Here is a 26,836-nt window from a genome sequence, read left to right on the forward strand (position 1 = left end):
AGGTACGGCCGAAGCGTTGAGGAAGTGGGGAAGAGTTTGTCCGACAACGGAGGGACATGAGGGCGAAAAAGAGCAGGGATCCAGGTGGAAAATGGGTCCCACTTTTCTAGCTGGTCCATCTCCATGGGTTGTTTTCCGCAATTGCGGTCATACAAACAAAACTAGCCGGCAAGCGGATGTAGATTTCACCAATCAGAGGCCTCCTGTCTGCGGTCACCTACAATTTGGGAGAGGTGCAGCAGAGTGTCTGCAGAGGGGGTGGGGACGTCTTTTTGTTCACTGCGACACCTACACATTCGACCTAGTTTCGAAGTATAAATCAGCCTTGACTCTCCAGTTGCAAGACAAACTCCTGCATCCTACACTGTAGCCCTATTTATTTATGATATACTACACCCTGTGATCAACAGACCTTCCATGAAACAGGAAAGTACAACAACATATGACCTAACAAGCGTGTAGAGAATGACAAAAACATGAAATTTGATCCCCTAATTTTGTTATTTGAATAAATAAAAAAAAAAATATGTAAAATTTATTTCCAAACCCCAAAGTGCAAGTCTATATTTCTACCTTCTTAATCCCCTCTTCTGGAAGCTGGAGGACTGTCACTATGGCCACAGCTTCTCTTATCTGAGAAATCTACTTGTACTCTGACAAAATTCAGATGACTAGTCAATAGTGGTTGTGAAAGAGGGTCTGGAGTTAGAAAGAGGAAACACATTTTACATTGTGGAAACCATGTCAATAAAACCCACACAAACATATGTGTGAGTGCATTTTTCTTTTTGCAGAGCAGTCAGGCACACACAGAACCTGCAAAAGAGTTTCAACTATGAGTCCCCATCGCGCCCAAATTGTCAGTGCTATTTTGCTGCTGATTCTGGCAATTATTGGGATTTGCTTGGTGATCCTTCCAGTAAAAGAGGTGAAGATGCCTGCTGAGAACATGGTAGGTTTGGTTTGCATATCGTTTAGTAGCCCATTGTTTGAGGGTGCAACCCTGCATTCTTGTGTTATTAGCAAAAAAAACATAAAAACATAAATATATATATATATATATATATATATATATATATATATATATATATATATATATATATATATATATATATATATATATATATATATATATAGTTCAAATATATATGCACTATAGGTAGATGTCATTAAGTTGGATTAGAATTTCAAGCAGAGTTATTAATCAGCAACCAAAACGAAAATATTGTCTCTGTCTATTCAGGTTGTTAAATCAAAAGGAAGTTTATTTAGCTCTTAGAATCAGTCACAGCTCTACCATAAACAGAGACTACCTCAAATAAAATAGGGTGCACTTCTATTAAAACCTAATAATCTCTATCATGGTAATATTACATTTTGCCAATATGCCATTCTGCTATGACATGTCCAGGGTTTATGTGCAGAGTTAGCTTTGCACGACATGTGGCTGGTTAACATTTTGCCTCATTTGTTCAGAACACCTTTTTTTCACAAGTTTGCTGCAAATATAGCCATCAGCACACAGGATTTCCTGTGTCATTCTTAGATCGCACTTTTTTGTGCAAGCTTTTGCAAAAGGGTTGATAACAGGAGAGCAAAATGTATAACTGTCCTAGCAACATATTTTCAACCAGACCTGAATATTTCTACAGCTCTACACAGTTACTATGGGTGTCAAAGCTACGTCTTCTACCCTGCCAGTCAGCTTAGATGGCAGCCATGTCTTGGCACATATAAAGTTGTACTATGTGTTTAAGTTCAATTCTTGGATTAAACAGAGCTCTGTGAGAAATTAAAAACTTGTGAGATATTGCAACATAAACTAATGGAGCTTAACACTCTGCTTCTTTCTTCTTGACCTTTATGCTTTGTAACAAGAACTTCATGATACTGTTAGTTCTCTAATGTTCTTAACAAAGCCCATCAAAGAACAGCGGTATTTATACTAAGAATTAATTAGACTTAGAGCGAGTCTATTTTTTTTTAGCTAAGTGATAAAGAAAATGGTTGCCATGGAGTTTCAATAAATATTGCTTTAACTGTAATGGAGGGTAAATACAATGTGTTCCACACTTTTCAGATTGAACTGCTTTGCTCTTTACTTGATCTATTTCTCCTAAATCTAGAACAGTCTTGTTCATGACTGACATGTAGGATTTAGGGCAGTACTTAAAATATGTTAAGCAAGGAAGTAGAGAAAATTTCAAAGAGGTGTAAAGACAGACCTAAGCATAGCAGAGAACATTTGTAATTATATATGTTTGTCTTTTCTGCTCATCTCAAAAACAACTTCAAATATTTTCAAGGGGAAAATTATGATAACATGTCATTTAAAAACAATTAACATGTTTTGAAGTTATGCTGAGCTCCAGCAATGACATGTTAACATTAGAGAATGATCACCACAAACAGGCTTAAATAGGCTTAAAGACTTTTGCTCAGTTTTTTTGCTTTTGCTTCAAGCAAACTGAGCGAAAGTCGTTGCCTTCCGATTTGTAGCCTGCTTATCGTTTCCATGATCCAGATTACTCAGAATTTACACAGGCATTACAGAATGATTTGAGTAAAGTCAATGGGTTTCAAGCAGCATATTTTTGTGGGAAATTTCTCATACTCTTTCTCCTGCCATGGGATCTTATGAATGCACCATATCAGATTCAGCAGATGCTTTTAACATTAGGAAATAATCCTCGTTAACCTTATGCACAGCGTCCCGTGTCAGAAGGCTCAAAACGTAGGACCTAGAATTCAGACAAGACAGACAGTGATTGCTTAAAAAGGGTTTATTGAAAATGATGCGTGTGGCATCTGATCAGCTGAGGCCGACTCACTGGAAACACTCACTCAGGTCTGTGACTTCAGAACTCAAATGGGGAATGACTACGAGCATGAACATCACCAACCTTACAAAGTTCAGTCTGAGCCCAGAAGAAGGAGTGAAGTCCAGAGGAGCGGAACTCCGCATCTTGAAACGTGTGGATCTGATAAGAGATGATGAGTGCGGGGCAGAGCAAAGCAGAGGAGAGGAAAAGGAGTAAAACCCAGCCTATGGTGCCAAGATCATGACATCCCCACAGTGTGAAAAACTAAGAAGTTTCACAACATAAATATCTTGGTTGCGCAGCAGAGCATTTTGTGCAGCAGTTTTTATTAGATAATTTGGTTTACTGTTCTTAGGTATGAGTCGGTGTGTGCATGGTTGTCCTAAGTATTAATGTGTTGTTCAGCAAAGGGCAGGCAACCCTTATGGTGTACCCCACCTCTCTCCCTCCTGGCCTCTGAAGTTGGCCACCATTGGCCATTCCACTGCAAGGGCAAGCAAGTATAGATAACAGAGAGGTCCATAAACTGCATGTATACCATTTTAAGAGACAAATGGTCAATGAGAGAAGAAAACACATTAAACCCTCTAAAAGTGTTTTGATAAGTCTTCAAATCAAAAATGACAAATAAATGGGTCAATGAAATAAAAAATATGCAAAAAGACACAAACTCAAAAATCTGACCTCGCACATTTCTTTTTATTTTTAACAGTCCTGAATGGCGATGTGGCAATAAGAATAATTGTCTTGATGTCAAAAAGAGAGCCTAACAGATTTTTCTTTTGCTATAGTATTTCGCTCGATTTGTGCATATAAATAGCTTTGTTGTCATGATTTTACTAAAGTTCAGACCCAAATGCAGAAGACCAAACAGGGAGACCAGGGGAAAGGTTTAACAGGTTTTATCAAAGAGATAATGCAGAGAGAAGTGTTGCTCTGAACACTGCTCAACCGGAACTGAAAAGTGAGGGGAAGGCACAGCAATTAGCTCAGGCTCAGTGGGAACATAGATTTGTGAACTTGGAGAAGAGGATTTGGTTGCTGACTCACGTTTCCAGAGAAGTTGTTGAATCTTTGACTCCAGTCTGTATGCTGTAGTTCCAGTGTTTGTCTGATTCGGTGGAGGCCGGAACAGGGTTTACCCAGAAAACGGTTGTTTGTAGGTGAATGGAGAAAACTGCCACTCAGATTTCCTGCGGTACTTGAACGGGTCGTAATGGAGATGAATCCCTTTCTCAGTGGAAAGCTCAAACAATCTCTTGGGAGATTCAGGGAGAGAAGGGCCGAAAAATCCAGTTTGCAGGATGACTTCCTCCCGAGAGGCAAAAGACAAACAATGTTAAAACTCAGGTTGACAAGAACTCAGTTTGACTCAGCAAAACTCAACTTGGCTAGAGTACCCAAAACTGGCAAACACTCTGGCCTCGAGGTAGTGGCAGTCAGCAGCTTAGACTCCTTTAACGAGGAAACCATCAGCAGGTGTGTGAGGAGGTGGACCAGAACCAGGTGGAGTAAGGGAGATAAACACAGAACACAAACACACAGACAGGAGTCCTGACATTTTTTATAAACCTCAAACATTTAGAGGAAGAGGAACGAAAGAGATACCCCCCCCACACACACACACACTGCAAAGGGATGAACTATGCTTAAACAAACTCAAACTATTAATATTATACCACATTCATTTCCCAGAGGTGTGTAGTAGCTACACTATATTGCCAAAAGTATTTGCTCACCCATCCAAATTATTGGAATCAGGTGTTCCAATCACTTCCATGGCCACAGGTGTATAAATTCAAGCACCTAGGCATGCAGACTGTTTTTACAAACATTTGTGAAAGAATGGGTCGCTCTCAGGAGCTCAGTGAATTCCAGCGTGGAACTGTGATAGGATGCCACCTGTGCAACAAATCCAGTCGTTAAATTTCCTCGCTCCTAAATATTCCACAGTCAACTGTCAGCTGTATTATAAGAAAATGGAAGTGTTTGGGAACGACAGCAACTCAGCCACGAAGTGGTAGGCCACGTAAACTGACGGAGCGGGGTCAGCGGATGCTGACGCGCATAGTGCGAAGAGGTCGCCAACTTTCTGCAGAGTCAATCACTACAGACCTCCAAACTTCATGTGGCCTTCAGATTAGCTCAAGAACAGTGCGCAGAGAGCTTCATGGAATGGGTTTCCATGGTCGAGCAGCTGCATCCAAGCCATACATCACCAAGTGCAATGCAAAGCGTCGGATGCGGTGGTGTAAAGCACGCCGCCACTGGACTCTAGAGCAGTGGAGACGCGTTCTCTGGAGTGACGAATCGCGCTTCTCCATCTGGCAATCTGATGGACGGGTCTGGGTTTGGCGGTTGCCAGGAGAACGGTACTTGTCTGACTGCATTGTGCCAAGTGTAAAGTTTGGTGGAGGGGGGATTATGGTGTGAGGTTGTTTTTCAGGAGCTGGGCTTGGCCCCTTAGTTCCAGTGAAAGGAACTCTGAATGCTTCAGCATACCAAGACATTTTGGACAATTCCATGCTCCCAACTTTGTGGGAACAGTTTGGAGCTGGCCCCTTCCTCTTCCAACATGACTGTGCACCAGTGCACAAAGCAAGGTCCATAAAGACATGGATGACAGAGTCTGGTGTGGATGAACTTGACTGGCCTGCACAGAGTCCTGACCTCAACCCGATAGAACACCTTTGGGATGAATTAGAGCGGAGACTGAGAGCCAGGCCTTCTCGTCCAACATCAGTGTGCGACCTCACAAATGCGCTTCTGGAAGAATGGTCAAAAATTCCCATAAACACACTCCTAAACCTTGTGGACAGCCTTCCCAGAAGAGTTGAAGCTGTTCTAGCTGCAAAGGGTGGACCGACGTCATATTGAACCCTATGGATTAGGAACGGGATGTCACTTAAGCTCATATGTGAGTCAAGGCAGGTGAGCAAATACTTTTGGCAATATAGTGTATGTTTACATTTAATCAGTTACCTATATTTGAGTAAATCTTGAAAAAAGAGTTGTAGTTTACTAGATCATAATTTTTACTTCTAACTGCTTTTCTTCAGCCAAACAAATATTGCACAAATTAACTTAATGAAAAATAAGCGTTTCTCAACAGAATCCATTAGATAGGGACACACATAATTCCTTCCTTTCTTGTAGACAAGCTATTGTCTTACTGATGTTTTACTTTCTTGTCTACTTAAAGAAACAGTAGACATTAGATTTTGTTACAGGAAATACTTTGTTCTACTTAGTAAAAAGTACATTCTATATCTAGTATGTTTGTTTTAAAATTAAATTTTTTTAATTATTCGTTAGAATACATGACGCAAATAACTTCAAATTTTTTACTTCATACTTTTGTTAAAATAAAAAAACTTAGTTCCTGAAAATCCTTCTTCACAAACTACTTTGGTGGCAATTATGTTTCTGGATAAATTTCAATTTTATTTCTACAGGAGTTAAATAAATGTATTGAAGTAATGCTACTCTTACTTTAGCACATGTTTTTACTGTACCCACCTCAGCCAGTACATTAACCTTAAGAACATGTGAATGGAAAAAAAAAGACAAATTTTAGGTGTTGAAAATAAACAGAAAATGTTACCCATCTCTATTGGGTTTTTGCTGTGCTAGTAGTCTTCTGTTTGTTTGTTTGTTTTTCAGTTAGCAGTGTAAGATTTAATCCATTTTCTCTAGTAGCTTTATACTAAAGATTTGGCATGGCAAGCAACCACATGGTTGTATAGAGCATAATTTAGGCACAAGGGAATTAATAGAAATAAAAGAATGGTTTTTGTAAAAGCACTTTAAAACACAACTACATTTAATAATAATAATAATAATAATAATAATAATAATAATACATTTTATTTGTAATGCAATTTATATATTTTTTTAAACTCTCAAAGTGCTACAGGTAAAATCATCATAGAAGGGTAAAATCAAAATTTAAAATGAAACATCGCTTTAAAACACTTATGAATAAAATCAATAAAATCAATTTAAAACTATTTTTTAAATGTAAATCATAAAAAATATAGAAAAATACACTTTGATGAATTGAAAACCTTAGCCTTAAACTGAAATACACCTATGCACCTTATCCTTAATGTTTCTGACTTTTTGTTTTGTATGTCTGTCTATAGTATGGAATTGTACTTGATGCAGGGTCCTCCCACACCTCCTTGTACATCTACACTTGGCCAGCTGAGAAGCAAAATGGAACTGGTATTGTTACCCAGCACAGTGAATGTAATGTGGAAGGTGAGTATTTCTTAATGAAACCAATAACTACACTTTGTCACATCCTTACTGACTGCAAAATAACTCTCTCTGCTGGTTAGCAGTAATTAAGAATTTTGAGCTTTCTTCAAGATTGCATTGAAGGTGCCTGTAGCAGTTCTCTGCTCTTCATGTTTGGTTTTCTATTCTTTAATGGGTTTTCAGCTTTCCAAGTCAGAAGGGCTCAAATGAACTGTTGATTTAGCTAACCAAGTTATGTCAAGTTGTTCCGTAAACACACTTGATTAAACATAAAGGATATTGTATATTTAGTTATATCTAAAGTAATTTGGGATAAAAATAAAATAAAAAAAACAGTTTAGAAAATAAATAGCATTAGAATACGTTTTTGACTTAATGCTGTGAAGTTAATTCATTAAATTTTTTTACACTAATTTTAATTAGGTTTATTCAATATCATTGAGTTTCACTAAAGTTATTGGATTTCATTGCCTAAACGTAGTTTTTTTTTCAGTCGGTTTGGTGCCTTTTTACAGCATTAAAATTTGCAGAATAATGCATCTTTTACAACATTTAGTAATTTGTGCACATCATTGTTCCAGTTTCTTAATCCTTACAAAAAATTTAAACTGCTTGTTGACATGGATCAATTGCTTTCATATAACTGTGTTGTTTTATAGCATTATCATTGGCTTATGTCATGTTGGGCATCATTTACTATAGTCTACTACTGAATGCTAAATAATCAATATAAAAAGTGGTCCTCGTTAAATGGCTTGAGTCAGTGTTTGTGAGCAGCTGCCAACATGTATGCAGCGTTGTGGTTACTCCTACCTCCTGCTCTTACTTTATCCGTTATATTTTTTTCATGACTTTTTTCTACATACATTTCTTTTGCACTCTTCAAGATGCTTGTTTTCAATAATGTTTATTAAGAGACTCTTCATCTTTTCCTTTGCTTTCAAAGTACTTTTTTTAACAGTTTTTAAACTGTAGGGCAGAACAACTTGGTTACAGCAGGGATCAACTGATTGCGCTGGAACCAGCCGGCATGATGTCCAAATCAACAGAAATCCAGGAATCTTTAGAAGGACATATTGTGGCTTCAGAGGTGGAAACAAACAGCAGAGGAGAACAATAAGGCAGAAGACATGTTAGATCTACTGCTAACAAGATAGAGGAATTAACAGCCCTTGCAAGGAGCACGAGGAAGTACCGGGAGAATAGTTTAACAGCATTTCACAAAAACATGACTGAGTCCAAAAATTCCTGATGTCATTGTGTCAATTGATTGCTACTGGACTGTTAGTGCAGTCAGGAATAGCACTGAGAGCAGTTAGGTAAAAGAAAGGGGGTTTGCTGTTCTAGTAAATAGCCGTTGGTGCAATCCTGCTCATGTAATAGTCAAGGAGAAAAATTGTTGCCTGGACATTGAACTGCTGGCAGTTGGTCTTCAGCTATTTTACTTGCCCTGTAAATATTCCCATGTTATTATAGTGCCTGTTTGCATTCCTCACTCTGCCATCCTCACAGTGGCCTTTTGTGTAATTCACTAGTAAAATATCAACAACCTATCGATAATATAAATTAAAATGAAAAAAATATATTTATAAGTATCCTTACTCAATCCAAAAAGCAGAAGGTACATACATACTTTGTTCAGACCTTTCGTTGTTGGCTTTCTAAGTCATCTTTAGGCAACAAGCAGTCAGAGATAGGCTAAATGCAAAGGACAGATTTTGTTGTACTGTGCAATCACAATGACAAATCAAAGGGATTACTGTTGTGGCTATTGTCCGTTTTATTTCGTATAGAAGGCCATTAGTACCAAACCACAACCTGTAAAAGACTTTAATGAAAAATGACCAAATTTGTTAACATTAGGTTCTAGTAACTAACTAGGCACTAAGAGAGTGCAGGTGAGTTAGTTAATATGCACCTCCGAGACATAAGGGGGGATTCATGATGTATTTAGTGTTGCCTAGAATGAGAAGTAGTTAAGTATAAGTGTTGTCAAGATTGAACGTTGAAAACTAAGTGTACTGATATGGCATGGTTGGGCTTCCGTAGCCGGGAGCAGGCTAACGCATATACACTGTACGTCTTGTTATTGTTAAGTGCACATTGGACAATAAAGCTGAGTTCGACAAGCTGCAAAAGTGGTCCTCGGGAAGTTTCTTTATAAATGACACTGAGTTTTAAAAATTGGACAAATTTTATATTAAAACATATCCTTTATAGTCAGTGATGAAAGGTCTTAAAGAGGATTCATTCTTCTGGCTCCACACTGACCCTCTATGTCTTAGAAAATGGTCTTTTGTTTGGGAAAAAGTGAAATGTTCATTCACGGCTTAAAGGAAGTCGTTTCTTACAGAGAAATACTTGAAGTATCTTAATTCTGAAAAATATGCGATTTAGTATAAAGCAAGCCTGATGGGCAAATGGAACCTGTATTTGCATTAATGCAAATATCAAACTGACAGGAGAGCAAGAGCTCATGGCTGTAACCTCTAATTCTCAATATGATTCCCAGAGTTTGTAAAACCAGAAATTCTTTGAGGAACCAAAAAGTTACAGAGCACCCCTGGACTTTAAACATGTAAGCATCTGAAAACACTTTTAATAAAAAAAAATATTAACCAATAAACACATCTACTGAAAATCGACTTGGACTCAAGATTCCCTTTGAGTTAATTCTACATTTTTTTTTTTTTTTTTTGATATTTCGTTTTCTATTCTTGAAACAAAAAATATATCCTATCTATGAAGAGTTCAATATTCTGTGCTTATCTTATGAGGTTGTTTTTTAATAATAAATCAGTGAGTTCTTTTTATATCTGTGTTACCTATCTACATTTTCAGCTAATGTCTCAATAAATTTATCATGGTATCATAAAGAAGTTGTTGACTTGTTAGAAAAAAAATGTCCTTTGTCACTGTGTTTAGTTTCTAAAGAACATGACAGTGCTATAATCTTGAAGCCTTATTTAGGATCTTAATCATGTGATCATGTGCTCAGTGGTAGGTGTTGCTTGTGACCAAGTTTTTAAGTTGGAAAATAGTGCCTAATGGCCTGATGTTCTGAAGGTCTCACTTCTTAAAACAGCTGCCTACACATTTTGCATCTTTACAACAGGTGCAAAGCATGTTGGCACCTGTTTTAAGATGTTTAGAAATGTGTTTATGAATGTAAAATGATTTAACATCTAAATCACACAGGTAGAATTCCAATTTAAAAGTTTTATAACCGCACATTTTATATTGAATTTTTAAAGACGAATTTTGCCACCGTTCTGTTAAAGTAGTATGAAAATGCTACGGCAAAAAAGATTTAAAATTGTGAGGTGGAAAAAATGGAAATGGAATAAAGAATTATCTTTTTAAATATGTGATTATATATCAGATTTATGAATTGTGTTTTTTCAATATTTATTTAGAAATAGGGTTTCAAATTTCCTTTTTTAAATTGCAGAATTTAATAAAGGATTAATAAATCTACAACCTAAAATTTCTCTTTTATAGTTCACTCTAAAATGTGTAATTAGAAAATACTTTTCAAATAAGGTTTCTAGACTTCAATTATATATTTGAGGTGGCTGTTGTTCTTTTTCAGTGACTCTCCTGATCCTCCATAATAGTCTCCTGTGCAGATAAGATGAACTGTATGTTTGGATGTATACAGAACAGAGGGTGACGGCGGTCAAGAAGATGACTAGTGGCTTTTTTATAGGTTGTTCTTGAGTTGTTGCAAATATTACAGCCTTTGCTTGGACTCTCCTTCACAGTAATTGTGTGAGAACCATCTCTGTTATATTATATATATGTTATATATAATATAAGAACTGATGCCCACAAAACATGCTGTTTTTGATGAAGGTGCAGGGACAGATTGTGGGATATGCTTTGGAAATCAGTCATCCCCAGTGTTTTTTCAGGATTAAGCTCCAGGTAGTCCTGATTGCCCCAGTGGATGAGCTGATTGACTTCTTCTTAATATATCTATATATATAAATGCAAAAAGAAGTTGTTTTTTTTTCTCTCCAGAAATTCACATTTAACCCTGAATGTCCAGATGGAAGTGAAAGTGACTGTCTATATTAGAAAGGTCACTTTCACTTCCATTCTGTCATCAGATTAAAATCATCAACTCTCTTCATTTCATTACAGTAATGCAAGTTCTTGTGAAAGAGTTGACTTCATTGTGAAATAGGTGACTTCCTCACAATTTGCCCCTGCTGGGGGCACATTGGTAACTTAAATTTGTTCCCTTTTAATTTGGTTTATTTTTGAAGTCCCTTGGAAACCACATCTTGGAAAAAGGAAGTGTAATTCTATGAAGTTCATACGAAGTCTGTTTCTTAGTACAGCTGCCATACTCTTTTTGTCCAGGTGGTGGGATATCTAGTTATGCTGGAAAACCTGGTGGTGCTGCCAAGAGTTTGCAGGAATGTATGAAGCACGCACTAAAGGAGATTCCGCAATCTAGACATCACCAGACTCCACTTTGCTTGGGTGCTACAGCAGGGATGAGGCTACTTAGGTTACTATAAAGTTTCTTAAATACAAGACATAATTTTCTACCTGCTTTTTCAGTCACTCCATTTGTGATAATATGCATCAAAATATCTTGACAGTTTTCTTTTTCTTTCATTACACTTCTCATTTTTACAGCATAATCAATCATACAGAGTCTGGACGTGTCCTGCAAGAAGTACAGAATGAACTGCAGTCTTACCCTTTCCTGTATAAGGAAGCCAGAATCCTGACTGGGCAGGCCGAGGGGGCCTATGGCTGGGTCACAGTCAACTACTTACTTGAAAATTTTGTTAAGGTAAGTTGTATTTGCCTGCCGTTACTGAAGTGAATTAGTAATGGAATGCATAATAGTTGTAGCAGATGTAGAGCAGCCTTTTGATTCAGAAACATGATGATGTTAAATCGTGCAGCTGCAAACACACCTATTAAGTAATATAGCTTTTTCACAACAGATCATATGATTGTATATCTCCCCCAAATATAGAGATAAGAATGTTTCTTATATTGAGCTTGGATCCTGAAAAGGTCGAAACCCTATTTAAAACTTTAAAAACCTTAATCTTAATTTACTTTGGACGCTATTATGTAAAACAATAGCATTTCTAAGACCTTTTTCAAATTTTTGTTGGAAAGCCAAAAAGACAATTTCTTACCTAAACTGCCCTTAACCTTTATTGTAAAACTAATATCACTGATACAGCAAAACAAAAATAGAGGTGTGAAGTTGGAATTCCCAGGTTCCATAGAATATGTTCCTCAAATTTGACATCTTATTCTCTAAATGATCAAAAACCTTCCTGTTCATCTGCTCATGATCCAAACCTACTCTGGCTGGAGTCTAGTGATCTTGTGAGTTGCTGTACTCCACTGCACCCTGCACAATGTTGCATGATGTATGCTTGTATGATGTAAGCAAGAAATGGTGTTTACATTACACAATTGCTGGTGTGTTTCTCCTGGTATCCCAAAATCAGCTGGTAGCAAAAACCGTCTTTCATTCCTATAATGGTCAGAAGTCGTACTGCAGGGATAGGGTGCCACCATTTATACAGCCAGTACTGGAAGTAAGCACTGGAAGCCAGTCCTGCAATTAAAGGGCATCCATCCATCCATCCATCCATCCATCCATCCATCCATCCATCCATCCATCCATCCATCCATCTTTTGTCTTCTGCTTAACCGGGGGTAGCAGCTTCAGTAGCTTCAGCCGTCCCTCTCCCCAGACACTTGGGAGGGCTCATCCAGGGGAATCCCAAGGCGTTCACAGGCCAGCCGAGAAACATCTCCCTCTGGGTCTCCTGCTGGAGGGACATACATGTAACACCTCACCAGGGAGGCGTCCATGAGGCATCCTAGCCAGATGCCCGAGCCACTCTGTGGAGAAATACTGGCCAGATGACTGAGCTCCTCACCTTATCTCTAAGGGAGAGCCCAGAAACACTACGGAAAAAACTCATTTCAGCCACTTGTATGTGGGATCTTGTTCTTTCTGTCATGACCCAAAATTCATGATCATAGAAGAGGGTAGGAACGCAGATCGACCGGTAAATTAAGAGCTTTGCCTTTTAGCTCAAATCTCTCTACCACATATGGACCTGTAGAGTGCCTGCTTCACAGCAGATGCAGTACCAGTCCTTCTGTCGATATCCTCCTCCATCTTCCCCTCATTCATGAATAAACCCCCCCCAAAAAATACTCAAAACCAGGGTCTCAGATTTGGACGCACTGATCGTCATCCCGGCCGCTTCACACTTGACTGCGAAGAACTCCGGTGAGAGCTGTAGGTCACGCCCTGATGAAGTCAATAGAACCCTGTCATCCGAGAATAGCAGATATGCGATTCTAAGGCCACCAAAACAGATCCCCTCAACACCTTGGTTGGGAAATAGAAATTCTGTCCATAAAAGTTATGAAATGAATCGATGATAAAGGGCAGTGTTGTGCCTGAACGTGTTCACTGAACGAAAGTTCATGAACTCGTTCATATTTTGGGCGAACGTGAACTGAACGTACTGCATTACTGCCTGATGAACGTTATTGTGAACTCGTTCATTCTGGTGTCTGTGAACGGCACGCTCTCTCAGTTCAACTCCGTTCAATAGGTTGCCAGATTTCTATAGAGCCCTCCAGGCGAAACCCCGGCTAAATCACACTGTAAACAGGCCTTAATATGTAGCGGGAAAAACACCTATCTGGCAACACCAGCTACCAGCGTCGTAGCCTACAGCCGCGTGTGTCATCAAAACAAAATGCAGCGTGGAAGCCACAGCAGCATGGAGGCGAACTTGGAGGCGACAAAAGCAGCAGTATGATCACTTAAAACAGTTTTATGACCAGGTGGTCGGTGAGGATGATGGCAACAATCTTACATTTCTCTGCAAACTTTGCCCGCCGGCTTTCAGTAAAAAAATCCGCACTTCAGTAACCTAATTCCTACCTCAGCCTGGTCCCTCAGTTTGTGTTAGTAAAATGTTCTTGAGGGTTTTACTATTCATGTGACTTGTTTGTTAAACCTGCCTGGTATAATTTTCCAGGATTCCAGTATTCCTTTTTAGTATGTACTGAAATGGAATTTCAAATTGAAAAAATTATTAAAACTAAAAAAACATTTGCACCTTAAAGACTACTTTCCTGTTTTTCTTTTAATAATTCCTCATAAAAAAGACCATTCAAGCAGCACATTTTTCCTGATGGTTTTGAGAATATACTGTAGGGGTGAAAGCTGCAGCTGCTACTAGTGTGAAGTGAATGGACAGCAACAAAGCATTAAAGAACAATGGGGAAATGCTGTCCCCTCAATTCTAATGTAAACCCTGGTTGGATAAGGATTCAAAACTGGATATGAAGATGAAATCTGACGCACAGTTTCAGTGTTACAACTGATAAAATAATTGCTGTCTGTGGTGCTACAGTAGGCTATGGTGTAATTGAGCAATATATGAAAAAAAAAGGAACTATGATCTAGTTCATTTTTTGGAACTGTGAACTTAGTTCAAAATTTTGAATTATGAACTATGAACTGAACTAGTTCATTTTAAAATGTGTGAACTGAACTTTGAACTAGTTCACGTAGAAAGATAACTTTACCCACACTGATAAAGGGCAACCTCGGTGGTGTCCAACTCGCAACCGGAAATGAATCCGGTAATGTAGACCAGGCTATGACACTATATTATAAGTTAAAATACTATTTTACAAAGTATTTTGTACAAGTAACTCTTTTTTGCAGTGAAAAAATTGGATTAAATGTTCCAAAGACCTTAAATATAAATATGAATTTCAAAGAGAAATGCACTTACCGTATTTTGCGCAACTATAAGGCGCATATAAACGTCTTTTTTCCCTCAAAATGTGCAGCGCGCCCTATAGTGCGGTGCGCCCTATGTGTGTTGTTACGCCGGAAGTTGTTGAGACCACTATGAGAACTTTAAAGGGGGAAGTGTGGGCGTGGATTGTGTATAAAAGAACATGTATGTGCTTAATGCAGAACTCCTCATCTCCTCATTGAGGAGATGATGAAAGAGTGGCTGAGGGAGGTGTATGTAAGGAGACCAGGTGTTTTTTTCCACGCATCACCATCGCTGTTAATCTGTGACTCCATGGGTGCCCATCTCACAGCCGATGTGAAAAACATGGTGAAACAAATGAACGCTGTGCTTGCTGTTATTCCGGGAGGTCTGACAAAGGAACTACTCTATCCTTTCTTTGCCTTGCAGCTATATTTGCTGTGATCAGTGGAAATAAAGTAGTTTTAATATGTTTTTAAGTGAGAAAGTCAACCTGAAAACGTAATAATTGCAGTCAGTCCATCCTACCATCCTGCCTTCCAATATTAGTTCTGTCGGAGCCGCTCAAACCCCCACATACCAGCGGTGCGCTGTCAGTTGGAATCCCATTCAACAGCAGCCTCTGGCCGGGTCGCCTCCTCGTGGTTCACCGCGGCAGCTGGTAGGTGTTTTTAATCTAAATAATCTAAACTGCAGGCACCAGGATAATAAAAGCGAACATATTCTGCCGGCAGATTTCTGCATTTTAAGTTAATTTATGCGTCAATTAACTGTTTCAGAGGAGTGATCACAGCGCTCTGTGTCATCAGCAATGTGTCTGTCTCACGGCCAGCTCCCAGGTTTGATTAATACTTTGTAATAAATACATGAATAAAGCACAAACATACTCAGTTTTGCTCCCGCTCTATTTTTAAATACGCAGTAGAGGTATTTAAACGTAGTAGAGGACATGTACCGGTATATAAAACCTGCGCCCTATAATCCGGTGCACCTTATGTGTGTGTTAAATACAGCAATGGCACACATAACTGAGACTGCGCCTTTTAGTACGGTGCGCCTCGTGAAAATACAGTATCTAAAAATATCTCTGATCAATAAAATTTATACTTTTAATAGAACTGTGGTACAATGAACAGGCCTGTTGCAACAAAGGCAAGCAAACCAAGCAGTTGCCCCCAGAAAATGGCCGACCAGGTTACAAACTGTATCTATTGACTCACAGTACGAGAGCCAATAAAACACAATAAAATCTATGCAGCGCATAAAATAAAATGCAACAAGGTTTATTCGGTGTATTTTGATGATTGATCAAAAAAATGGTTAACATCTCCATTTTTTAAAAGCATTCTTTGTTTACAGCATTTTTCAAACCTGCCTAAAGAGTTTACAAAGTACACTATATTGCCAAAAGTATTTGCTCACCCATCCAAATTATTGGAATCAGGTGTTCCAATCACTTCAATGGCCACAGGTGTATAAATTCAAGCACCTAGGCATGCAGACTGTTTTTACAAACATTTGTGAAAGAATGGGTCGCTCTCAGGAGCTCAGTGAATTCCAGCGTGGAACTGTGATAGGATGCCACCTGTGCAACAAATCCAGTCGTGAAATTTCCTCGCTCCTAAATATTCCACAGTCAACTGTCAGCTGTATTATAAGAAAATGGAAGTGTTTGGGAACGACAGCAACTCAGCCACGAAGTGGTAGGCCACGTAAACTGACGGAGCGGGGTCAGCGGATGCTGACGCGCATAGTGCGAAGAGGTCGCCAACTTTCTGCAGAGTCAATCACTACAGACCTCCAAACTTCATGTAGCTCAAGAACAGTGCGCAGAGAGCTTCATGGAATGGGTTTCCATGGGCGAGCAGCTGCATCCAAGCCATACATCACCAAGTGCAATGCAAAGCGTCGGATGCGGTGGTGTAAAGCACGCCGCCACTGGACTCTAGAGCAGTGGAGACGCGTTCTCTGGAGTGACGAATCGCGCTTCTCCATCTGGCAATCTGATGGACGGGTCTGGGTTTGGCGGTTGCCAGGAGAACGGTACTTGTCTGACTGCATTGTGCCAAGTGTAAAGTTTGGTGGAGGGGGGATTATGGTGTGGGGTTGTTTTTCAGGAGCTGGGCTTGGCCCCTTAGTTCCAGTGAAAGGAACTCTGAATGCTTCAGCATACCAAGACATTTTGGACAATTCCATGCTCCCAACTTTGTGGGAACAGTTTGGAGCTGGCCCCTTCCTCTTCCAACATGACTGTGCACCAGTGCACAAAGCAAGGTCCATAAAGACATGGATGACAGAGTCTGGTGTGGATGAACTTGACTGGCCTGCACAGAGTCCTGACCTCAACCCGATAGAACACCTTTGGGATGAATTAGAGCGGAGACTGAGAGCCAGGCCTTCTCGTCCAACATCAGTGTGCGACCTCACAAATGCGCTTCTGGAAGAATGGTCAAAAATTCCCATAAACACACTCCTAAACCTTGTGGACAGCCTTCCCAGAAGAGTTGAAGCTGTTCTAGCTGCAAAGGGTGGACCGACGTCATATTGAACCCTATGGATTAGGAACGGGATGTCACTTAAGCTCATATGTGAGTCAAGGCAGGTGAGCAAATACTTTTGGCAATATAGTGTACTATACTTCTGAGGATTAGCACCATATCATCATTGTCCTAGAATAGCCAAATAAATACCCTCATATGCAAATACAAATGTCTCAGGCCACCTCTGAAGTATGTTATGAAGAAAACCATACTTAGTTTTACTTCCCAGTTTAGAGATATTGTTGTGAAAAGGGATTATAAGGGATATTACACAATGAATATAAAGTATCGCTCAGTGACGCAGTGGGTGGCACTGCTGCCTTGCAGCAAGAAGGTTCTGGGTTTGATTCCTGGCCCGGGGTCTTTCTGCATGGAGTTTGCATGTTCTCCCTGAGCATGCATGGGTTCTCTCTGGGTACTCTGGCTTCCTCCCACAGTCCAAAAACATGACTGTTAGGTTAATTGGTTTCTCTAAATTGTCCTTAGGTGTGAGTGTGTGTGTGAATGGTTGTTTTTCCTGATTGTCCTGTGATGGAATCGCGACCTGTCTCGCCCATAGACAACTGGAGATAGTACAAATATGTACTGTTCTAACTCACACTGCTGTCATGATTGTGTCTATTTATTTTAGTACAATAAATGTGAAAAAGAAGACAGATTTAGATGCATGATCATGCACAAAAAAAACCAGCCAAAAATGTTTTTATTTTTATTATTCCTATATTAATAACATTCAATAATGTGATGCTTCATTTACACTGAATGAGTTATAAAACATTTCAATATGTGTTTTTGTACTAAATACAATGTTTCCTGCTTTTCAGTATGGTTTTGTTGGACGTTGGCTGAATCCAGGAAGAAGCACAACTGGAGCTTTGGATTTAGGTGGAGCTTCCACTCAGATTACATTTCAAACCTCCCAAAAGTTGGAGAACCAAGATAATCTGATGAAACTAACCCTTTATGGAAAAACCTACACATTGTACACCCAGAGTTTCCTGTGCTATGGACAAGACCAGTTTCTCAGGAAACTGTTGGCTCATCTTATCCAGGTATCAATGATACAAATTTCAGGTTAGGTTTCTGGTGCGTTTATCTTTATATGGGTTCAAACAAGCGTTTCGACAACTAATTATCCAGAGAACTGAAAAGACAATGCATTTTGATTTGTGCGAGAGAAGTAAAACAATCCAAAATTTTAAGAGCTTAATCTGCATCTAAGCTTCATTCTATGCATACCAACAGATGAGAAAATTCCTTTCTGTCACGCCTCAATCTTAATTTATATTACATTATACATATATTACAAAAGACAACTCTATAGTGATCCAGATTCTTCAAAATATGCAAACTATCTGCAAACTGGAACCACTAAAATAAAAACTTCCCATGGATATGTCTGTGAAGATTCTCAGTCATCCAGGTAATGGTCAAGCTTGAAAAGTTCAGTGAGATGTGAGATATGACATCATTGGAGACCATGGTCATCAGTGTCCAGTATCGATGTCAGGTCTTCAAACCCGGCAACACCTTGAGACAAAAACTGCTTCACCATAAAGATAAGACACACAGAAACAAGGCCAACAACTTTGTTTACACCGCACATGTCATGAAGAGTGCACAGACCTGTATAATGGAGAGACCAAGCAACCGCTTCACAGATGCGTGGCTCAACACAGAAGGGCCAGCTCCTCAGGACAGGACTCAGCTGTTCACCCACACATGAACGCTAAAGGACAATAGTTTGAGGACAACAACGTCCATATTCTGGCCAAGGAAGAAAGATGGTTTGAGCAGGGAGCTAAGGAAGCCATCATTGTTAACCTGGAAAAAACATCCCTCAATAGAAGAGGTGGTCTTAGACATAACCAGAAGATTCCCCTCTTAACTGCCCTTACATTTTAATGAGCCATGTGACCGAAATCACTCTGACAAGGGAGTAAACGACGCATCAGAACCCCCTAATGAGCATTGACACCTCCATGGCCAATCCAGTAGGAGGGATGAGTGTGATGATCCTGGAACTGGAGCTGACTCTGTCTCCTATTATCACTCTGGTTCAGTCTCCACCCTCTTTGCAGTCATCTCCACTGGTTTCACTTGTCGCCTCCTGCATATAAGCTCCGTCCCGATCAGTCTCCAGTGCCAGATTGTTTCGAGCCAACCCAGTGAGAACCTTCCAGCCTGTTTCCTGAAAACCCGTCTGCCTGCCTGCCTGTTATAGATCCTGTCTTGTCCCCTGATCTTTGAGCCTGCCTGACCTCTTGTTGGATTTGTCTGCCTGCCTGAGAACAGCTCTGTCAGTCTCTGGATACTGGATTGATTATCTGTGGTTATGACCCGTTCTGCCTGCAAGTTACTGAACCTATCTGCCTCCTCCAACATTCTTTGATACTCAGAGTTCATATCTGGATCCTAAACTGGACAAACCTACTGGATATTCCCTCTGTTCATCTGCTGGATGTCTGAACCTATCTCTGGACACACTGCCTGTCCCTGGCTGGCTCTCAGAGTCTGGACTCCATGCGTAGTCAGGACTTACCAGCCTGCACACAAGAGCTGTATGCCCAAGAGTCAGGGTTTCTATTACCTGTCTTTTTAATAAACTATTAAAATTGTCACTGACCTGTTGTGGTGAATCTTGGGTCTGTATCCGGCGCATTACAATAAGAGCCATATTTTGTTTTCCCCAGTTCATTGTTACGCCTACAGTATATTCATCTCAGTGCTCCCCACCATTTCTTAGAACTTAATAAGCCTCCTGGGTGACAGGCGAAACGTCTTTTAGAAATCTTCTAAACAAGACCTTTCAAGCTTTCGCATGGATAATAATCTAATTATATTCACAGTGCAGTAGTGAATACTTTCCTTTTTTCTTTAGTCCAAGATCAACTCTATAGATCTTAGACAATCCAAAATGCAATCATAGCGCTATATAAAAGGAAAAGAATGCAATAAGTGTATAGAACTGGGACCATGGTTTTTTGTTATCTAACCGTTTGCAGTCCTTTGTGCTCAGGGTTCTGTCAAGCCTCAGAACTGTTACCTTGCAATGAGTTGAAGAGAGAAATCCTTTTTCACTTCTGCTGTTGCTGTAAAAAATAGAGGGGGCTCCTATCAGTCTTGAGGTAGTTATCAGAGTTGGGTAGCCTTCCCCAAAATTGTAGTCAAGTAATAGCAGCAGTACTTTAACATTTTTTTTCTAAAATAAAAGTAAAAACTAGTAATAGAAGAAAACACTCAAGAGAGAGTAAAAAAGGAACATGTTAAAGGTCACTCAAGTACCGAGTAATTGTTGAATGATATACTCTGATTTAATGTTTAGATGTGATGGAACTATGTCATTTGTTCATACAAGTATTCCTTGATTCTCATCACTGCCTCAACACTATGTTGGTCCCAGCAAGCTGGTGTATTTTCGTGATTAAAAAGACAGTAAAAAAATTATAACACTAAGTTTGGCTGTTCTTTCCCCATTTCTAACATTCATCTTTTTTCCACTTTCAGAGGCAACATGCGACAGGACAGCTAATCAACCCCTGCTATCCACGAATGTTTAATATTTCTATGAACCTAGAGAAAGACATCTTTGATTCTCCTTGTACAAAGGAATACAGACCAGCCCAATATTCTCAGATGACTATAAAAGTGGTGGGCAATGGAGATTACAACCAGTGTGTCAAAACTGTATCTGAAATCTTCAATTTTAGCCACTGTTCCTACTCAATGTGTTCCTTTGATGGAGTGTTTCAGCCAAAGGTGACAGGGAGCTTCATGGTAAGATGATCTTTAAAAATAAAAATAAATAAATTTAGAATATGTTTGAAGAATCTAGCACAAATTTACTCTATGCTAACTTTTCAGATTCATCATTTCCCTTACAGCTAACTGCAGCCCTTGTTTAAAGACTTTATGGAGCAGAAGTTTATTCAGGAGAAATTTCTGCTTGACTAAAACTCATACTCGTTATCTTCCACTTAGCCACAACCAGGTCGCAGTCTAAACAGAGACACCAAGACTTTCCTTCCCTCAGACAACTCCTACAGCTACTCTGGGGGAAGTCTGAGGCATTCTGGGGCCAGTGCGAAAGACAAAGCCCCTCCAGCCTCCCCCGGGCTGTCACCTGGGCCGCATCCCAGTGGGACATGCCTGGAACACCTCTATAGGGAGGCGTCCAGGGAGCATACGCAGCCAACTCCTTTTTATGCTCTGGAGAAGCGTCTCTAATCTGAGACCAGTAATCTGTGCCCTTGTTACATTTCTGCTGGAACGTTGCACTTTATTCATGGGGTGAACCAGTCCTCCCTCGCACCCAAAATTGGTGCAAAATTCGGTCACATCCCTTTTAACTGCAGGTACATAAGAGGGAGCACATAACAGTGATGGCGTCCCTCCATTGGCTACCTGTCCCTTTTAGGTTTTATTTTAGGAAAAATTTATTTGGTTTTAAAGCTTTAAATAGTTTGGCCCCTCCTCACCTGCTGCTCCTGGAGATACCGAGCTCCAGGCGGAAGCTCAAAGGGGACAGAGCTTTTTTCGCTGTTGCGCCAAAACTGTGTAATGTGAATTTAAAATCCTCCTTCTCACATATAAAGCCTTAAATGGCCAAGCTCCATCTTATATCAGAGATCTGATTGTTCCTTATGTTCCTAACAGAGCACTTCGCTCTCAATCTGCAGGTTTACTAGTGGTTCCTAGAATTTCTAAAAGTAGAATGGGAGGCAGATCTTTTAGTTATCAGGCTCCTCTCCTGTGGAACCAACTACCAGTTTTAGTCCGTGAGGCAGACACCCTGTCTACTTTTAAGGCTAGGCTTAAAACTTTCCTTTTTGATAAAGCTTATAGTTAGAGTGGCTCAGGTTATCCTGAGCTATCTCTATAGTTATGCTGCTATAGGCTTAGACTGCTGGAGGACATAGGGACCCCCATTTCATCATTCTGCTTCATTCTCTTTCTATTCTCCTATTCTGCAGAATCTGTTAGTTCAATCTCTAACCTTCTGCTCTATCTGCTTTTCCTCAGAGTAGCTTTGCCTTGTCTGTTCCTGTTTGGCTGTGACGTCATCCTGGAAAGAAACATCAGCTGTGCTGTGACTGGGTGGATGTGCTTTCTTCGTCCTCTGACATGGGAGCTGGCTCGGAGCTCGTCTGCCTGGCTGTGTGTTTCCTGGACGGGGCCGCCTATTACAGCTGCTTTTGTGTCTCTGCTTCCGTCTTCTTGAACCCAGTCGGCCTCGGCAGATGGCCGCTCACACTGAGCCTGGTTCTGCTGGAGGTTTCTTCCTGTTTAAAGGGAGTTTTTCCTCTCCACTGTCGCTACAAGCATGCTTAGTGTGAGGGATTGTATTGAGTCAATGAGTCGATGCAATCAACTGGTTTTCCTTAGATGGAGAACTTTGTATCAATTTGACTTTATGATCTGGTTGAACTGTGAAGTGCCTTGAGATGACATGTGTTGTGAATTTGGCGCTATATAAATAAACTGAATTGAATTGAATTGAATTAATGATCTGCCCCTCCTCATTACCTATTTCTAAAGCTCATCCTAAAAACTACTTTTATTTTATTTTTTTTTCAACACAGTATCAAAATCATGTGTTTTGGTGCCAAATCCACTGATGAACACAGAAAACAGTAATTATTGCATTGTTACAATTTCAACTTGATGTAGTTTGCATTTTATTATCCAGATTAACATTAAATAATGCAATATTGAGTTGAAGTGGAAATTTTATATGCATTTCCGATGATAAAGCTATTTTACCAGAGCTGTCCCAAGGTTACATAGAGTCCCTTTTCCTGATAAGAGCATCACAACTACCAATTGGTGGAAACTATGAGAAGGACTCTCTCAAAGTCAGTTCATTGATAAGTGATATTGTTTGTGTAAATATACTGAGCTCGAACACAGTGAAAATGTTAAAGTGGTATCTTTAGATCTGTAACTTGTCACATCAGTCAAACAATAAGTATCCTCTCTTTTCCATGATTTGGTGATTTCAGAGTTTCTAATTTACATTTTTGTGTGTTTATTTGGACCGTTTTCCTGCCATCCTGATAATGTGATTTATTCCTTTTGTCTCCATAAGTACTACAGTATTTCCACTGCACATTATTGTTTTGAGTTTTCCTTTTATTTTTTATAATTATTCTAGGTTCTCTGTAAATGTAGGATTTTTACGTTAGTTCTTTATTATTAATTTTCGTTTTGGTTTTCCTATACTGCCATGCAGTTTAACTCCTGTCTATAAGTCCCTTTAACTTACTATTTAACCAGCTTCATTTAGTCTGCCTTTGCAATGCCTATCCATGTCCCAGTTTGATCTGTGTATGGCACTAAATATACTAATTAGTTTGCTTTGCTCCTGGCTTTCATTTTGCATTTGATATGTGTTGTAAATGGCAAAACAGGTAAAAACTATACAATATACATCATCTAAAAATAATGATATGTCTTTCAGACAGACAGACAGAGAAAGAGAGAGATAACAGAAAGGTTTTTAATCTTAAGTGGAACATAATTATACTTTTTGTAGAATTTTATCTTAATTTCTGATGTAAATCTGATGCTTTGAGTTAAACTACCCCTTTGTAGCTCTGGCTGGTTGTTTAGGTCCAGGCCTACTGGAAGGTGACCTCTACCCCTGCCATTATATTCTGCAACCTTGTAGTGATTGTTTTCTTGTCATCTTCTTTTCTTCATTTCGCCTATGCCTTGTTCTACATACCCCATTGTCTGTTCAACTTGTTCCTTGTTTTTCCTTAATATTTTTTGCAGCCTCATATGGTCTGCTTGGATCATTTTAAGCATGTTTTAAAAATGTATATATATGTGGATTAATAAGATGTAATCCTGGTTGTAACAGTGTATTGTTTCTTCACAGGCATTCTCCGCTTTCTACTTCACTCAGAAATACATCAAAGAAATTACCAACATAACGCTCACATCGCCTAGCCGTGCTGTGGAAGCAGCCACGCTTATCTGCAATATGACTATCAGAGAGGTACTTTTCTACAACTACATACTGTAGACATTTAAAGTAATTAGTATATATACAAGGACTAAAAGTAAAAAGTTATCACAGACATATTAGGACTGAAATGGAACCTATTTTTTCTCATTTACAGATAATGGACAAGACAAATCAGTCAGAGAAATACATGAAGAATATCTGTGCCATGTCAAATTTTGTACAGATTCTATTAACCAATGCGTACCATTTTGATGAGGCTTCCTTTCCTTCTATTTCCTTTCAGAAGAAGGTGAGACATAAACAGAACAAACACCATAATGGTCCTTATTTGATGTAAACCATCTCTCTGTTTTCACTACAGGCAGGGGGAGCTTCTGTGGGATGGGCTTTGGGATATATACTGAACGTGAGCAATGAAGTGCCAGCAGAGAGTCTTAGCGTGATGAAGGCTCTCCCCCCGAAATGTTGGAGTGGCATCATCTTCCTCTTTGTTGTATTTCTTCTTTTTGTTCTGGTATATGGCATGATGATCTGCAGCAATGCAAACATTAGAGGAGAAGATTTCAGATTCTAAGGGTAACACACCACCTGAGTTTTTTTAAGAGCTAAGAAGTTTTTTTTTTTTCTTCAGCATTTGGTTTATAAAACAAATTTGTAACCACAACTGTTTGTATAAAATTAAACTAACCAAGAACTGTCACCAGCAAAGCAATCGTCTAATATAACATGTTGAACAAACATCATACTCTGCTCTGAAAAATATTGGCTCTCAGTGGAGACTCTCTATATGGATTTCTTCTGTTTTTATTTTGCTATTATAAAAACTGGAATTTTTAGATTGGCCAAGCAAACTTTGAATTCACGGTGGTAAATCTTTGAAAGCACTTGAGCTTAAAGGTATAGTGGAGGATCTTTGCAGATTTTTGAAAAGACCCACCCTCTCCAATTAAAAAAAATGCACATGCACAACACAACAACTGTACCTGCACCTGAGAGGGAACGACTATTAATCACATGCATGAGCGCATTTCTCCTTGTGCACGTTCTCTTTAAAAGTTGCTGTTTGCATTGCTCATACAAGCTTACTTTTAGGGATTTGTAGTTTTTCCACTATGTCAGACTCACCACAGTGAAAATGGGGACGAGCATGTAGAACAGCCTTACATAAACATATCACCAGAATGATTGACAACTGGGAGGACCACTTATTTTAATTATCCACTCAGAAAAACAACATCCTCGACTATACCTTTAAGGTCACAAAATCTGCCTCATGATATTCTGTTAGAGAGGAGGACGCTCCATCATGGGTGGTTCTAGAGGCCAGCAGGGGTCAGTGCCCCTGTAGAACTTATCTTGGTAAATTTTATGGCTCCTGTACCTAAGACATACACAGCATAAATGTATCATGATGACAAGCATAGACACCATCAATTATTGGTCCTTTGCACCCATCTCATTTTTTACCTTTACAGTTGTGTTTTAACTATACTTTTATCAATTGTTACAAAAGTTATTCTAGCTTGCCTAAATCTACATTTTCATTTTAGAAAAAAAAAAATCATTATTTCTGAAACATGAACATTCACTAAAATCATACTCCAAAGAATATCTTTATTTGATCTTTTATCTGTTTTCCAGAGACAACACAATACTTTTGTAAAACCGAATCTGTAAAAAAATTTAAATGCATCAGTCTTTTAAACTTTTCAAGGCATTTTGCACATAGTAGACCACATTGCAATCACATTTAAATACAAAGTAGAACCTGCTTTTTTTCTACAACTGCCACGTTTCCCATGGTGTTACATCACTGGCTACACCAATCATCAAATGGTTGGGCAATAAGGTCACAATTACCGACTTATGAGAGGGATAGCATGTGGTCTTGCAACAACATCAACACTTTTGCCGTGTTTTATGTTTCATTTCCAATGTGAAAAACACTGGGGGATGTGTTATTAATCATAGGAGACCACTTCTTTTTAAAGAAGTGGATAGTGTCATGATTTTATCTAAGGCTCGGACCCACATGCAGTGAAACCAAAAAGAGAGACACGGATGAAAAGTATGACGGATTTTATCGAAGAAGTTAAGCTATGTGCAGAGTTTCCCTGAACTCTGCTCAGCCGGAACTGGAAGGCGAGGGGAAGACAGACTGTTAGTTCAGGCTCAGTGGGAAAATGGAGAGGATCTGATTGTTGCAGAAGTGAAGGATCCTTGACTCCAATCTGCGTGTTGGTTTTCCAGTGTATGTCTGATTCGGCGGAGGGCGGAACAGGGTTTACCCAGAACTCGGATGGTGTAGGTGAACGGAGACGCTGATTGCCACTCAGATTTCCTGCTGCACTTGAACGGGTCGTGGTGAAGATGATTCCCTTGCTCAGAGAGTAATTTCAACGTCCTCAAAAAGGAGACTGGATCCAAACCTCCTGT

At 39.4% G+C, this 26,836-nt stretch overlaps 1 protein-coding gene across 1 annotated transcript; it reads left to right on the plus strand.

Moving 5' to 3' along the window:
• The first annotated feature begins 782 nt into the window (after nt 1–782).
• Nucleotides 783–25,550, plus strand: LOC119771639 (ectonucleoside triphosphate diphosphohydrolase 2-like). The gene is made up of 9 exons (XM_038267741.1): nt 783–952; nt 6,968–7,085; nt 11,454–11,604; nt 11,736–11,895; nt 18,252–18,479; nt 20,935–21,204; nt 24,311–24,430; nt 24,555–24,689; nt 24,762–25,550. The coding sequence occupies exons 1-9, from the start codon at nt 836–838 to the stop codon at nt 24,972–24,974; spliced, it is 1,512 nt and encodes a 503-aa protein (XP_038123669.1). The 5' UTR covers nt 783–835; the 3' UTR covers nt 24,975–25,550.
• Nucleotides 25,551–26,836: the final 1,286 nt, after the last annotated feature.

The sequence above is a fragment of the Cyprinodon tularosa genome, unplaced genomic scaffold, assembly GCF_016077235.1.
Source record: "Cyprinodon tularosa strain WSP-4 unplaced genomic scaffold, ASM1607723v1 ctg683, whole genome shotgun sequence".
Lineage (NCBI taxonomy): Eukaryota > Metazoa > Chordata > Actinopteri > Cyprinodontiformes > Cyprinodontidae > Cyprinodon > Cyprinodon tularosa.

Bases quoted from the DNA above. Each gene is read 5' to 3' on its own strand.
- LOC119771639 (XM_038267741.1), top strand. From the start codon at position 836: ATGAGTCCCCATCGCGCCCAAATTGTCAGTGCTATTTTGCTGCTGATT. The intron at 11,605-11,735 runs GTTACTATAAAG...TCATTTTTACAG, and splicing joins GCAGGGATGAGGCTACTTAG to CATAATCAATCATACAGAGT. The intron at 18,480-20,934 runs GTATCAATGATA...TTCCACTTTCAG, and splicing joins TGTTGGCTCATCTTATCCAG to AGGCAACATGCGACAGGACA.